The sequence below is a fragment of the Tenrec ecaudatus genome, chromosome 12 (assembly GCF_050624435.1).
Source record: "Tenrec ecaudatus isolate mTenEca1 chromosome 12, mTenEca1.hap1, whole genome shotgun sequence".
In the NCBI taxonomy this organism is placed as follows: domain Eukaryota; kingdom Metazoa; phylum Chordata; class Mammalia; order Afrosoricida; family Tenrecidae; genus Tenrec; species Tenrec ecaudatus.
In genome coordinates this window covers 56,351,594-56,368,116 of record NC_134541.1, presented here as the reverse complement: position 1 = coordinate 56,368,116, position 16,523 = coordinate 56,351,594, and the positions used below count along the sequence as shown (strand labels likewise).

General features: G+C 38.3%; 1 protein-coding gene across 2 annotated transcripts in view; it reads right to left on the bottom strand.

The window, feature by feature from the left end:
• NCAPD3 (non-SMC condensin II complex subunit D3) overlaps window positions 1-16,523 on the bottom strand; it is a 93,038-nt gene that overhangs the window by 49,464 nt on the left and 27,051 nt on the right. Inside the window, exons 9-16 of one of the 2 annotated variants that reach the window (XM_075564063.1) lie at window positions 12,883-12,955; window positions 11,706-11,831; window positions 11,317-11,569; window positions 10,403-10,459; window positions 10,054-10,143; window positions 5,745-5,818; window positions 4,611-4,745; window positions 3,613-3,833 (exon numbers count right to left, since the gene is read on the bottom strand). In XM_075564063.1, coding sequence (XP_075420178.1) covers window positions 3,613-3,833; window positions 4,611-4,745; window positions 5,745-5,818; window positions 10,054-10,143; window positions 10,403-10,459; window positions 11,317-11,569; window positions 11,706-11,831; window positions 12,883-12,955 — 1,029 coding nt within the window. Of the gene's footprint in view, window positions 1-3,612; window positions 3,834-4,610; window positions 4,746-5,744; window positions 5,822-10,053; window positions 10,144-10,402; window positions 10,460-11,316; window positions 11,570-11,705; window positions 11,832-12,882; window positions 12,956-16,523 lie in introns of both variants that reach the window. The other variant, XM_075564062.1, reaches the window with a different exon arrangement.

The window sequence follows — 16,523 nt, the reverse complement described above, 5'->3', positions numbered from 1 at the left end:
AATCTAAGTATAATTCATTCTTCTGATACTTGCCCTCATGATCACTAAAGATATGGGTACTAGAGCAAAGTGTGATGAAGAAATCAGATGGTTCCTGCTATCAGAAAAAATACTCTCTGGGGCTTTATAGGCTTATCTCAAACAGTTATCTAAGAGAGGCGCTAGCTAAGTTCACACAGAAGAAGCACACTAGCTCATGTGATCCAAAGATTTCTAATGGTAAACCCAAAGATCAGAGCAGGGAATGGTATTTGAGCAAAACTTCTGAACACCTGCTTGCCACAAAGCTCAGGATGACCGTGAAGCTCAAAACCATTTTGCAGAGTCCCGATGTGAATTAAACCCCTTCGGAATCCCTGCAGACTAGGCGCAGCAGACTGTGGCTCGCAAACCATGCACGGCTCTTTCCGAACATGCCTCTGGCTCTAAAGTAAAATTGAAAATTGACGGCACTTAATAACAATAACACAGATTAGTATTTAGAAAAATTGTCTTCAAACTCAGTAACCCGGACTTCCACTGAATGCTGTGTCATTGTATTTTAGAAAGAAAAGAAGAACAACTTGTGTGAAGAGACTGGTGATTAATTGGGGAGAGACACTGGTCATTGTGGGCAAATCACACTCTTAGATCATTAGAATTTGTAATTTTTGGGAAAAGTGCCATTGCATGTAGGCATAGTGAACGAGGCATACCAAAGTAAATGATGCTACTGAAAAGTACTTCAGAGGAAAGAATGTCTAGAGAATTTGACATATAAGAGGGAGAGAATTCCAACAGAGACAAAAACGAAGTTTATGAACGAGTATAGGCAAATAGCTATTAGGTATATAATATCTGTATGTAAGCATAAATTCAGATATGTATGTGTACATTCATGGAAAATACAACTGCATCTATTGCTCAGGCATAACCCAAAGATTATCAAGATTAGTTTTCCTGGTTTTAAAGGCATAAAACCATAGGCTCACGGGGCAAGCCAACTGGCATGAAATAGTTTACAAAATTCATGTTCTGCATCCTAATAAAAGGGAGTACACTCTAGGGCGGCAGAAGCTTGTGAGTGGCCACTGAAGATCAACTATTAATCACTGCTTATCAGGCACCAGAGAGTAAAATGGCAGCCAAAATCTCAGAGAAGAGGTCTACCAGGCTGAGAACCTCAATGCTCTCCACGCGCATCAACCCGGAGATCAGATGAGTGAGGCAGCAGCCAGCTACCAACATCGATGGTTCTGACTGGAATTACAATAGGCAGTCCTGAGCAGAATAAGAGAAAACATAGAAACAAGCTCAATTAAAAAAGCCTAACGAACCAGACCAGTGAAACAATAGAATGCCCTGAGACAGTCTTTCAACCTTGAACTGAACTACAGCCGCCTCAGATCAACTTCAGCAGAATAACTGAGTGCCATACAAAACAAGGAATATTATTTCAAAGAACTGTTTTTTAACTAAAAAAATCTCTAAGGCCAAAAGGTCTACATTTACTCTAAAGCAAAGATGTGACAATTAAGGAGGGAAACCAGAGTACTGGAAGTATAATAACCAAAACACAATAAAATGAAATGTTGATGCACTGTCAAACGTAACTAAAATCACCGCGCAATGTGTATGGAGAGTGTCACGCAGGACCGTGATCTTCTGTGCTAACTTTCAACAGACAAGCCCAAATAAATTTTTAAAAGCTACAGATAAGAATAGTCATAGCACCGTTATATATAGCAGTGTAAAACTAAAAACAACCCAATTATCCATAAACAGTAGTATGGGTAAACACATTGTGATCTAGTAAAAACTGAAAGACATAGAAACATACATGTAAGTATGCACACATCCCAAAACAAAACCAAGCTCCATCCAGTTACTTCTGACATCCACAGAACAACGAAAACAAGCACACAAGAAACAGTAACCTGAATGAAATCTTACGTTGCAATGTCTCTTACTGGGTGACAGGGCCCAGACACACTAAAGGACATAAAGCATGTAATTTTATTTATATAAAGTTTACAGAGATAAAGCAATATATGGTGCTAAAATTCTCAGTAATGGTAAACTCCATGATTGAAAGACTGTGTAATGGTATTTTTTGAGCCTGGGTAGTATTTACAAGGATATACTTTCTTTTTACAATCATTTTATTGGGGGCTCTTACAGCTCTTATCACAATCCATATAGATATCTATTGTGTCAAGCCCATCTGTACATATGTTGCCATCATCATTTTCAAAGCATTTTCTTTCTACTTGAGCCCTTGGTATCAGTTCACTTGCCCCTCTTCCCCACAGATATAGTTTCTTTATGATATTTACTGATTATAATTTTATAATCTTTTATACATATTTTACTCCAATATAAAGGTGAAATAAAGACAAGTACATAAATGAAATAAACTTTTCAATAGCATTCCATGCACTATACAGAATATGCCTCTCTTCCTGCTTATTTGTGAAACGAGTCATCGCCTGCATGAGTCATCCCTAAGAAACAGGAAAAAGGAATTCAATCTTTTACTAATTTCCCTTCTCTTCTAGATATCCCAGCAAAGCGTACAGTGGTTTACGAAGCACAAAATATCAGTGTAAAGGGGTAGACACCAATGTAGTAACTGAGAATACTTGTACTATAGGACAACATGGAAACACACCTTACTTTTCTCTGTTTATGTCATTTTCTTGGTCTCTCTTATTATCTATTAATATTCTTGCTACTCTTTAAAGTATAACTCAAATCCACTTTCCTTCGTTAATTTTCTGGACACTCTAAGTGAAAGTAGCACACACCTCTGTATATGCATTATTCTCTCACATCAAATTTAAATTCTCTTTCTTAAAAGCTTTCTTTTGATCAATGACACTTGGTGCTTAGAAAATAATTAATGAATGAACACATTTTCAAATGTAGAGTTTTAATACCAAAAGGGATTTTAAGAGATATAATCCAACTGGCTCAACCTACCAATGAGAAAAGTAAGCCCAGGGATTGGAGGTGATTTGTCATGGCCACAGAACAGTATTTTATGAAACTCGATCTATTACTTTTTCTCCTATACGATAATGTACCTATTACTTTTTCTACTGTATGATAATTCCTCCATAACCATATGTAAACAAGTAGGGAAGCATTGCTTACATAGTAAAGAATATAAAACTAAAGACTAGTACAATGCCAACGAAATAAATCATTGCAGGTCCTATTTCATAACTACAACGTTCACAGTACACAGGTATGCAAACGAATGTTGTCAAATGAGAGACTACAGTGTGATTAAGTCAGGCTAAGGGAAGTTCAACTTGCAAGAACGAGGGAGTCCCCGTTCTTATGAACTAGCATTGTGGAAAGCTACTGCTAATGTACTATGTATCTATCAGTGTTTTCGACCCCATATTAAGATCAGTTTAAAACTGGAGCACACTCAGTGCAAAGCGTAGAAAGGAGTCAGACTTTTCACAAAACACTGTCACCGCAAGAATGCTAAGAACTGGAAGTAGAAGGTCAAGAGAAGATGGAAATTAAGCCTTCATATAGATTATTTCAGAAAGTTGACTCCCACCCACTCCCAAGATCAATTACTTCACAAATCCCCAGCAGGGCCTTCTGCTAACATACCTTAGTTCTTGGCTTTCTGCAGTAAGGAGAGGAAGAAGTGACCAGGCTAGCACCTGGCTGTCGTCTCCACTGTGAAATTTATTGTAATGCTTAATGTTCTGCAACAGGAGTTGGTCAAGGCATTCCAGGGCCTTCTCCTGCACAGTGGTCTCACAGTCCATCACCACAGGGATGACCCCTGTCAGCCAGGCTTTCTGTATCGGGACACATCTAGGTTGGGCCTTAAGACAGTCAAATGATGGAATTAAAAGTATGGTAGTTTGATGATATTAGAAATCTCAATAGAAATCAGGGAAGGTGTGATCAATGTTTTGCAAGATATACTCAGGACTACTACTGCAAATGAAACATAAAGTAAAAAGAAACAAACAACAAGACCCATTTAAAATGTCTGCGAAGATAAAGTTCATCTACCAGTTATTGTAAATCAGTAAAGGCAGATATCTTAAACAAATACATTAAAATCATAATTGCATTATCAGTAGTAACTTAGCATTTTTGTTAATGCAGGAGAAAAGCATATGATAAATATGTAGCTCACAGAGCAATTAGGATAATGTCAGCTGAAAAAAAATCAATCGCTTAATGACTTACATCATGAAATAAGTAAACACAGCTTTCAAATACTTCAAAAGCTTATTAGTTGGTAGGCTAATTATACATAGTGTTAATAGATCTGCTTCTTGGGAAAAATCATCTATGTATACATATGTTGTAACAGACAAAACTTAATTCAGGCTTAATGTTATCCAAATTGATTTTAAAATGGATTTTTCCTAGGTGAGATTTGAGCTACAGGAAAGGGCTAATCATTATCATTATCAAGCATTAGTACCAAATTATACTTACCAAGACGCGCAATTAAAAGATGCTGCTTACTAGCTCTAACAATGCAGTCTTTCCGTGGTAGTTTCCACGGAGAATTTATTATCATACTGAGTTATTTTTAATATCAAAAATCATGCACTAGATACATAGTATAAGGCCTCGCCTCTTACCATAAGAAGGTCAGTAAGGGATTGGAGGGCCTGCTTCCGGACAGACACTGCAGGGTCTCGGCACTGGTCCTGCAGAATCAACAGGTCTTCCGTCACACCTGATATTTCACAGTGCTTCAAAATACTCACTAACACCTAGAAGGCACAGAGGCAGCAGGAGATAATGACCGTGTGTAACAAACACAAAAAGGCAAGCTGCAGAACAAAAGAAACTTCAAGTTTGCAATGCTTAATATTTTGGGGTCACAGATACATCCTTCCCTCCGGCAACAATCCACCTTTTAGAACCTAATCAAAGTCAAGGACCCTCTCTCTAGCAAGTTTAACACACATTATATAAACACATAGTTAGTTATAACCACCTTCAGGGGTTTCATGAAACCCTAATGAAATATACCCACGAGTCTTCAAGTTTTAAGAATTCCTATTCTAAACAAGAGAATAAAGTTATAAATGTACGATTATTAGAAAGGCAGCAACCAAGCAGAAATACTTAGAAATAGACAATCCTTCAGTTCATCTATCGATTTTCTATATAAAAGGGGCAGGGTCCACTATCAATTAACTGAAAAGCAAGTTAAACAATATATATGACCTTGTGGTAGTTAGATGATTTTATGGCAACTTGCAGATGTAGGAAAGTGTTGGGGTGTAATCCAACCTGTCGTTCAGGGTACAGCCTGATGGTGCTTCCCGGGCAGTGTGGCCTTCTCATGAGGACTTTCTTTCTGACCTTCCCTTCTCGCCTTCTCTCTGCCAGTGATCCTGAGAGCTGCCTGAGCGGGCCATGTTCCCACCACTCGGCACTAAACAGCCAGTGATCTTCCTGCAGTCTGCATCACTGCCTGTGGCTGCTGAGTCTGAAGAGAAACTTAGGGCCTAACATCAGGCTTAGGCACTCGAGCTGGACTGGGCTGGGCTATTTTCTTACATATAATTATTTCTTGATATAGTTCTTTCTTACACATATATGAGTGTCCCTGGACTTGTTTTTCTAGTCAACTCAGCCTAACCCATACCTAAATGTTTCTTAAGACAATCTTTTACACTTCCCAAGTTTTTAGTCATCACACAGACAGTATACACACACACACCACAAACACGTAACACACACGTCTAGAAAAAGCTTCGCACCTGGAGCGCAGATTTCCTCACATTGGTCTTCTCATCCCTGAGCCTCTTCCTCAGCATTGCCATGACACATCTCTCTGCTGAGACACCACCAATGACTCCATGTTGGAGCAACGACTACACGGTGCAAGAGAACCATCTACCGGTCTAATTAGCTGTGCTACATGGTTTTTTTAAAAAGTCAGAGTATGAAATTACACACAAAACTAGGACTAAAACTCTAATAATTCACAATTCATAGTCATTTAAAACCAGATTAATATAATAAAAAGGGCATAAACTCTGAAGATTAAAAGCGTGGTTTTAAGTCCTGGCATTTCCCTCTAAAACTTCCAGTGACCTAGTAAGCTCTTACTGAATAATCTCTCATTTAGCTACAAATATGAGTAAGTAACCAGAGGGTTGTTTCAATGATTAAATGAGATCTGGTAATAAATAACAGGTTTTGCAACTTCTTGGTTACAAGTCATTTTACACTGTCAAAGATTACTGAGCATCCCAAAGAGCTTTATTTGTCTGAATCAAAAGTATAATCAAAATATTATAAAATTATAAAAATATTTTAAAATAGCAATGCATTTTAATATAACTTCAAGATGCTTTAAGAAAAATGACTCTAAAAGAGGACCTGATGCAAGGGGCTTAAGTGGAGAGCAAATGCCTTGAGAATGATTGGGGCAGGGAATGTATGGATGTGTTTTATACAATTGATGTATGTATATGTATGGATTGTGGTAAGAGTTGTATGAGTCCCTAATAAAATGTAAAAGAAGAAAAGAGAAAAAAATGATTAGGGCAAAGACTGTACAGATGTGCTTTATACAATTGATGTATGTATATATATGAACTGTGAAAAGAATTGTATGAGCCCCAATAAATTGTTAAAATTAAAAAAAAAAAAAAGAAAAATGACTCTAATGTGTGTGTCCCCCCCGCTGAATTCAGTAAAAGAATGGCACAACTTTATATTTTTCCAAACGGTTTAATGCCTGGCTTTATAAGAGACATCTATTTCTGCAGTTAGTCTATTCCAAATTCACTACGTCAAGATCTCTGATGAATTCTACTTTACTCTTGTGAGAAACCAGAGTGCAGAAGGTAAACGATTTCTTTATGTTGTTATGTAAGTAAGCACAGACCTCAAGGACACCTTGAGGAGTCATGGGATGCCCAAGGTCCCCCAAACCATACTTTGAGAACCATTGATATGTAGGAAAGCACTTAAAAATGTAACAGAGGCCTGTCAGGTCATGTGATCTTCTAATCCCGCCTCCCAAGCAGCGATATAGACAACTTACCTACTGCTAATACCATCTCCTTTATAACAAACAAAAAATTCACTGCCCCAGGTCGATGCTGGCTCACAGCGAGCCCGTGTGGGTGTCCGAGACTGTAAGTGTTTACGGAAGAAAGCTCAGTCTTCCTCCCATGGAGCTGCTGGTGGTTTTAAACTGCTGACCACATGACCCGCAGCCCAACCCATAACCACACCACCACCAGGGCTCCTTAGGACAGACATTTTAAAAACCACTGACAAAGGAGACCTGGCCTGAGTCCTGAGGAGGGGAGGAGGCCGTTCAGTCGCTGCCATACAACACTGTGCTAAGGGCTCCTCAAGCCAGCAGGTACTCTTAACGAGAGAGCGAAGTCATCGTTGGTGGAACTTCAAGTCAAGACAAAAGGGCAAGGCATAAACCATATATCCTCGTGTGTAAGCCAAGTCTTCCAGCACATTTTCAATGCCGTTTTTGAGGTAAAATGAGGTGCCTTGGCTGATATTCGAGTCAGCTTATACTCGAGCATCTCCGGCATGCCTAGAAGACACCTACACTTCGGTTGGTGGTAAACTGGGTAGAGCAATCTACCATGGGGGAGGTGTGAAGCTTAACAATACTTATAAAAATCCACGTGGAAATTCAGCTCAGTATTATAATCCCAATGGGACAATTTTGACCTAGTTTCTACCAAGCCTTTGGTGGGTTATCCAGGCCGTGTGTTACATACTACTGGGACTCTAGACCTTGTCCTGTCAAGGCACACAACATCCTTCAGAGCCCACATCAGAAGGATTCCCTGTGGGCTGGGATTGACCTCAAATTCACGAGTAGTGGATGGAAAGAACTGACATACTCCCTTGGACTGAAGGCTGACATGCCCTACTGTGAAAAAGAGGTAGAAGACTGCTAGTCCAGGGCTCTGGAAATGGTGGCCTTTGGTCTTTGATCCAGATTTCTTGCTCGGAGGGTGTTCAATGAATGATGGCCCAGGACTACCATACATTTACTATTTTCATGCCTCCTTGCTTTCTTATGTCATGTGTTGTAGCAAAATTACAGTGATGAAGTAGCAACGAAAATAATTTTATGGTGGGGGGGGGCGTCACCACAACATGAAAGGGTCGTGGCATTAGGAAGGTTGAGAACCACTTCCTTAGGTCATTAGATCTACCTTTTGACCCATTTAAAAATCTCAGTTTTTATTATTTTCTGCTTTCTTTTCAGTTGAGGTTGTTTTTCCTCCTGCTTGATCTACTCATTGCTGTTAGGTTTTTGTTCGTTTGCTTCCTGTTTGTATTCTGTATGATTTTCCATCTATGAAATCCAGGTGGGTAAATCTATCAAGATAGCAGCCAGATTAATAATTAACTACTGGAGTGACGGGGAGATGTGGGAGTAAAGAGGAGCTAACAAAGAGTACGAGAAAGTGTTCTGAAACTGACTGTGGTGAGGATGGTCCAACTCTTCTTAATGTGATCGAACAATTAAATGGTATGATATGTGAAGTATATGCCAATAAAACTACTTTAAAAATGTCATAGAGGATATACACACAAAAACATATCAAAGTCAATGAAACCAAAAGTTGGTTCTCTAAAATAAACATTAATAAACCTATAGCTAGATGAACTAAAAGTGATTCCAATTTGAAAATCAAGAATAGACAATACAATCAACCTTACAGAATTAAAAGTATTATGAAAAGAATACTATAAATAATTGATGCCAGTAAATTATATAGGCAAGTAATAGACCAAAAATACCTGAGTATAAGTCGACCCAGCTATCAGCTGAGGCACCTAATTTTACCACAAAAACTGCAACAACAACAAAAAGTGCTGGAGATACTCAGCTTATGCCTGAGTTTCAGGCTCTAACCATAGTCAAGGGACACGAGGAACCTTGCTACCAGACAGAGAGCACTGTCAAGTAAATTATGGTGGGTACAGTTAAGTTAAATGGACGATCATTTGTTCTCTTTTGACCCATTTAAAACACGTTTCAGTTAAATGAAAAATAATAATAATAAAGTGATAAGGAAATGCATGTTGATGAATGAAGCCTCCATTGAATCCCCTCTCATCTAGACTGGAGAGCTGAGCCTTGCTGTTGTACAGTGCGTGCAAAGCGGATGCCTATAGCTACAGTTAGATTCAAATGTAACACCTATCATCGAACATCCCTCTTGACTCATTTTACATTGTTCTAGTTTTTAATATTTTCAACTTTCTTTCGATTGAGGTTTTCCCATTTTACTTTGTTATTGCTTTTAGTTTATTTTGTTGCCTTTAAAAAAATGTTTTTTGTACATGCAATCTAGGATAGATAGATTTATTGAGACAGTAACTGCATTAAGGGCTCTTGGGAGGTATGGAAGGGGAGGTTGGGGGGAACATTAATTGGGGTATGTTTTTACTGTCTAAATTCCCAACAGCAAAATAAAACATTTTAATGAAATGGCTCATACTGTTAGTTCACAGAAATTAAAAAGTAAATCCTAATTATCTTTTTCAATGACATTTGGATATCAGTTCCCTATCATGGAATTAAAGTAGATACTCAGCTGGCTTAAGCAGAGTCAATATAACATGGTGGCAAGTGTGCCGAGGTGGAGAAAACAGGTGCAAGATTAGGTCCCATTAGGTCTTCATCTTTTCCTTTTGTTTCAAAAGGTTTTTTACCAAACATACATTTAATCACTACTGTACTTTCCTAGGAGCCAGTCCTTCTTTGGTCAGAAATCCCACAGAGTTTAACTAACCAATTACTTTAGCAAGGACATGAGTTATTTTCTTCTGTTCTGTTAAGGGTGAACATATTACAATAACTGAAGTGAACCTTTTTATCTTCAAATAAGATGCAGAAGAGTGCAAAGACCTTAGTTAAAGACACAATAAAATAGAAACTAACCCCTTTTAAAACGGTGTTTCAATACTTAAAGGTTATTAACCAGAAAAAACCTACGGGTTTAGATTTTACTGTTCACTACAATGTAACATTTATTACCTACAGAATAGCAATTAAACTCGACATACCCTGTGATTCATCTGTGTCAATGCTCTTGCCTTCACTGATGATGGGCGAGATTCCAGAAGGCTTTGATGTCTGCCTCTGAAAGGAAAAACCTTAAAAATAATTTTAAAAGAAAAATTCATTATGGTAAAAATTTATCTCACTGACAATGTAAGCATTGCAAGCTACTCATTTAAGTTGTTACATCATTACTAAAATAAATTTTTATTTCCTTGATGAAGCAAAACATACATGCATACAATATTAGACAAAAATACTCAAAAATTATTTTTAGTGTATGTGCCGCATAAACAAGCACTCAAAATCTATTTAATTAAAAAGACAATTATGAAATAGTTGAAGGTATATTACCTGATGAGCTTCTGAACAAGGTACCAGGGTGACTCTCCGTCCCTGAAATTAAACGACCTAAAAAGATGCACACAGGTAAGAAAGGGTAAGTCAGTGTCATCAACCTTGGTTAACATCCACCCAAACCAGACTCACTGCCGTCGAGACCACTTCGACTCACAGCAACCCCAGGACAGGGTGGAAATGCCCCTGTGCGTTTCTGAGGTGGTCACTCTTTCTGGGAGGGGAAAGCCCGGTCTTTCTCCAACAGAGCACCTGCTGGTTTGGAATTGCTGACCTTGTGGTTAGCAGGCCAATGTGTAACTACTCTCTCAACAAGCTCCTAAATATCCACAGAATTAAATTCAACATAGTGATGCCCAAGAATAAAGCTTGAAGGGGATGTGCAATTGTTGTTGCTGTTGTTAGGTGCTGTTGAATCGATTCCAACTCACAACGACCTGAGACCCAACAGAAGGAAACAGTGCCCAGTCCTGGGCCTTCCTCACAATTGATTTCATGTTCGAGCTCAGTGGTGCAGCCAAGGTGTCAATCCCCATCTTGTTGGGAGCTGCCTTCTTTTTTGGTGTCCTGCTCTTTACCATATATAATGTCCTCCTCCGGACAATGTGTTCAAAGTATGTGAGACGAAGTCTCTCATTCTTGTCTCTAAGAAACATTCTGGGGACGTCTGGAACGTCAACCCCCAATATACCTAAGTCTACAGCCAAATGTGAAGTACTATTAGAGGTAGCTCACAGTCTCACCTTTAAAATATGATTTTATGAAAACACATATTGAAACAAGTTTATGAGGCAACAAATATACCAAAACTATTATTTGTGTCACAGAAAGAAAAAAAAATGACTCCTACCTAGTTTAATTTCGTGGCAAACGCATGCTGGATTTCATGTGATAAAAGCTGTCATACTCACTGTTAACAAGAAGTTCCAGTATACTCTCTGATGTGTTGGCAACAGACAACTCCAAACAATGTGCAAAACTAGACAATGCCTTGCTGCGGACAGTAGGTGCCTTGTCTAAACAACGGTCAAACATAATTTCCTGTACTAGGAACTTATGCGTCAAGAACTTCTGATGCTCCAAGGACAGCGTGCTGTCCGCCTCTTTTTCTGGCAGTTGTATCAGAGCCAATGCAACATCAAGGGTAAACACTCGGTGTGGGATCTGGTAAAGCAAAATCAGAAGAGCATCTATCAGACAAGACGGATAGTCAAAGAACCTCTCTTTACGTATTCAGCTCTGGTTGTCATTAGAAGTTTGAAGAGCCAAGACTCACGACTGTACACTGATCTTCTCCTACCTTGGAGCTTCGTGAATATTTGTAAAGCCAGTTAATAAATGCAGCATACTCTGCAGATGGGAGTTTATTGAGCAACTGCACCAGAGACTGGGCTGCATAGGTTCGATACTCTGATTTGTCGACCACCTGAAACACAAACAGAGAAGCTGTCCAGGCCACAAGCCACCTGAAGGGCAACGGAAGCACATGTTCTAACAAAATTGAAGGATTTTTTTACGTGTAACAAAAATGACTAACATAGTTTAAGTTTCAGATTCCTTTGAAAACTAAGCTTTCAGATAGCTATAAACCATTTACCCAGACAAATGCACTCATAGATGCAGCACATCATTTCAGGGAGTTTATGGACCCCCAGAATTCATCAACTTTTAGATAATAATCACTTGTCCAATCTATTAGAAAAATTTAAGAGATGATCAGATAAATGTACACAGTGAATGGATACTTGAAATTAAGGAATTATTGCATTGCTTAGGTGTTAATAATCAAGATAATTTGTAGTTATATCTTTAAACGCTCAACATACTGAAATATATATATATATATATGTATGTTTCAAAAAATACCAATTGTACACATTATTGGGTGGAGTATAAATAACATCATGTAGAAACTGGGTGGTAGGTATGTGATAGTTCATCCTGCAAATCTATTTTTTTTAATGTTGAATTTTTTTCATGTGTGCGTATTTTAAAGAACACTTTAAGCTTATACCAAGGGCTCAAATAGAAAGCAAATATTTTGAGGATGAGGGAAACGTACAAAAGTGCTTGACATAACTGGATGTGCGGATTGTGATAAGAGTTGTACAAGCCCCCAATAAAATGATTTAATTATTAAAAAAGAAAAAAACCAACTTTGCCTAAGAAAGACCTACACCAAAAACTAAACCCACTGTCATAGCGTTGATTCTGACTCACAGTAATCCTACATAACCAAATAGCCTCATCTTTCCTCTGTAGAGTGGCGGGTAGGTGGGTTTGAACTGCCAACCTTGGGTCAGCAATCCAATCTTTATTCAAGAGTGCTACCAGGGTTGCAGGAAAACATCTAGTGATGATCCCATAAAACACTTTTAGTAATGACAGACAAACTGTGAAGAAAAATACACACACACATACAGCTATATATAGATAATTCAATTCTATTAATACAGTATTATTAAATCAAACAATACCTTGGCACATATATGCTGGAGTAAGATATGAAGAATAGGGAATATACTTTCTTTTAGTTCATCCACAAGCAAGCTATTGAAAAGAAAAGACATTCTCTATTACAATGCATCTATAATTACAAAAATTTGTATTTACTCTCTCCTCAAAAATCATCATTATATCTTAGAATTCCTAAATATTAAAAACCATCTCCTCTAATACTGTAAGACTCATTTTGGCAGAACAAAAAATAAAAATGCAAAGTGGCATAACATAAAATAAATAAATACTAGATATCAAGATTTATAGAGTTGTCACTGAGTAGAAAGATACAGGAATAGTCTTCAAAAAGTTAGTGGGACAATGGAATGAAAGGATAATGAAATTATTTGTGAGTTTTTAGAAGCCCCCTTTTCGTCATGTCAATGGAATGGTAAAAATCTTCATATTATGATTTGATTACTTATCAATCTCATATTTAGGACTCTAAAATACCCTGGGGATAAATACAAGGATAAGTCAAAAAGTATCACTACTAAGGAGGCAGCCCATACATGCACAGGTGTATTCCAAGCAAAGAGGTATGTTTGCAGACATCTCTGTGATCAGCAGATGGCTGCAAATGAGAGCTCTCAGTAATACACTTGTCTTAATCACAGTAGAGTATAACACAAGCCATTTTGAGGCTAGGCCTTAACATAAACATTTTAACAAAAGTCATGTAGACAGACGTCGTCCCAAATCACTGGAACACTGCAATTCTGAGAAAGCTGTCCATACAAAACAACGGTGTTTAGATGATCGCGCATCTTATTGATGGCCGGAAGACCTCACAGAGGGGTCAAGAGAAGGGAAGCTATCAATCAACCTTAGCAAATGAAGAAACTGTGGCTGGAGCCCAGACATTGGTGGTGAAAATCATAGAATTACCATTGACGCCACAATTACCAATGTTGGGATCTGCAATGGCTCAACATTTGCCATTTTTACTGAAATTCTGCCCTCAGCAAGTTTTTTCAGCTAATTATGCTAGAAGTGAATGCCTGGTTTTCAGTGAAAGGCAAAAATCCATTTGCTGGGTCCCTACATGGATTAAATCTGGGGTGAATTCCCACTGACCAGAGATGTGAACATTATTGTTACCAGACAGTGTGCACTGAAAAGTGGACTAATACAGAAGTAGTTAGGTTAAAATTTAACATCGTATCATTTGTTCTCTTTTGGCTCACTTAAAATTTGTTCTGTTCAACACTGCAGACACAATGCGGGAACTTTGCTAGGGAAATACCAAGGGTGTGCAACAGAACAGAAAGGGAAACAGAGCAACAATGTTCCCAGGGAATATAAAAAATGGGTTTGGGGGCCAGGACGTGGCACTCCATCAGACTCAACCAGAAAACACTCCTAAAGGTCAACAAACAGAGCTTGAACTATTTACAGGCTTTTCTTTTATTTTGTCTTTGGATTTTTGTGGTGGTGGTGGTTGTTTTGCTTTCTTTTCTTGCTTTGTTTTTCTCGGTCTTGTGCATATTATTACCTCTGCAGGTCTATCTAGTTAAGATAGGTGGGATAAACAATCGAGGAGAAAACTGGACCGATGATTCCAGGGGGACAGGGGAGAGGAGAAGGCAGGGGAAAGCAAGTGGGTTTTAACAAACCCAGGGACAAGGGAACAACAAGTGATCCAAAACTGATTGGCGAGGAGAGTGTAGGAGGCCTGGTAGGGTTTGATCAAGGGCAATGTAACTGAGAGGAATTACTGAAACACAAATGAAAGCTGAACATGATAGTGGGACAAGAGGAAAGTAAAAGGAAATAGAGGAAAGAACTAGGAGGCAAAGGGCAGTTATAGAGGTCTAAATATAGGCATGTACACATGTAATTTTATATATGACGATGGGGAAACAGATCGATGTGCACATATTTATAGGTTTAGTATTAAGGTAGCAGATGGACATTGGGCCTCTACTCAAGTACTCCCTCAATGTAAGAACACTTTGTTCTATTAAACTGGTATTCCATCATGCTCACCTTCCTGACATGATCACTGAAGACAAAGTGGGTGCATAAGCAAATGTGGTGAAGAAAGCTGACGGTGCCCGGCTATCAAAAGATATAGCATCTGGGGTCTTAAAGGCTTGAAGGTAAACAAGAGGCCATCTAGCTCAGAAGCAACAAAGCCCACATGGAAGAAGCACACCAGCCTGTGTGATTGCGAGGTGTTGATAGGATCAGGTATTAGGTATCAAAGAACAAAAAAATCTCATCATTGTGAATGAGGGGGAATGCAGAGTGGAAACCCAAAACCCCTCTGTTGGCATCTGGATATCCCCTTACAGAAGGGTGGCAGGGAGGAGACGAGCCAGAGTGCAATACAACACCAATGAAACACACAACTTTCCTCTAGTTCTTTAATGCTTTCTCCCCCACCCCTCCCCACTATCATGCTCCCAATTCTACCTTACAAATCCAGCTAGGCCAGAGCATGTACACTGGTACAGCTAAGAGCTGGAAACAGCGAATCCAGGTCAGATAAACCCCTCAGGACCAATAATGAGAGTAGTGATACTAGGAGGGGAAGGGGAAGATGGGGAAGCGATCACAATGACCTACATACAACCCACTCCCTGGAGGATGGACAACAGAAAAATTGAGTGAAGGGAGACAACTGACAGTGTAAAACATGAAAAAATAATAATAATTTATAAATTATCAAGGGTACCTGAGGGATAGAGGGGGAGGGGGAAAATGAGAAGTTGATACCAAGGGCTCAAGTAGAAAGCAAATGTTTTGAGAATGATGATGGTAACAAATGTACAAATGTGCTTGATGCAATGGATGTAGTATGGATTTTGATAAGAGTTGTATGAGATCTCAACAAAATGTTTTTTTTAAAGGAAAGGAATGTCTAGAAAGTAATGATGGCAACAGATGTACAAATGTCCTTGCTACAATTGATGCATGGATTGGTACAGAACTGTAAGAGACTCAATAAAATGTTTAAAAATTAAAAAACAAACAAAAAAATTAAATTTGTTTTGCTTTAAAAAAACTTTTGTTTTTCTGTTGTAGTTTTTCTCTTCTATGTTGTATTGTTTTTTAAATTTTGTTTTTGTATGTTTTTCTTTATATGAAGTCCAAGACAGGTAAATCTATAGAGGTAGTAACTGTATTAATAGTTTCTTAAGGTTATGGCAGGGAAGATTAGGGAAAAATGAGGAGCTAATAATGAGAAAAAGAAAGAAGAAAACGTTCTAAAATTGATTGTAGTGATGATTGCATAACTCTTTTATATTATGTTAAAAACATTTCATTAAAATGTGAATTAGATGTCAATAAAACTTTACAAGAAATCCAAGCAATTGAAGACAAATTTATGGTACAAATTATCATCAGAAAGAGTCTTAGAATGACAAATATGATCCACAGAGCAAGGTCTAATCAAAACCCTGGCTTGTGAGAGGGGCTCTGCCGCGTCAGTCCAATTCCAGGCTTTCAGAAAGAAAGGTCTGCTCAGAAGGTAACAGTGACCATTTTGGGGATCCCAAAGGAGTAATCTTGATATATTTTTTTCAAAGCATGCAGGACTATCATGATAGCTTATTAGGGAGAAATTTTAAGAAAACTGAAACCTGCACTGATGAGGGGGGGAAGCTATATC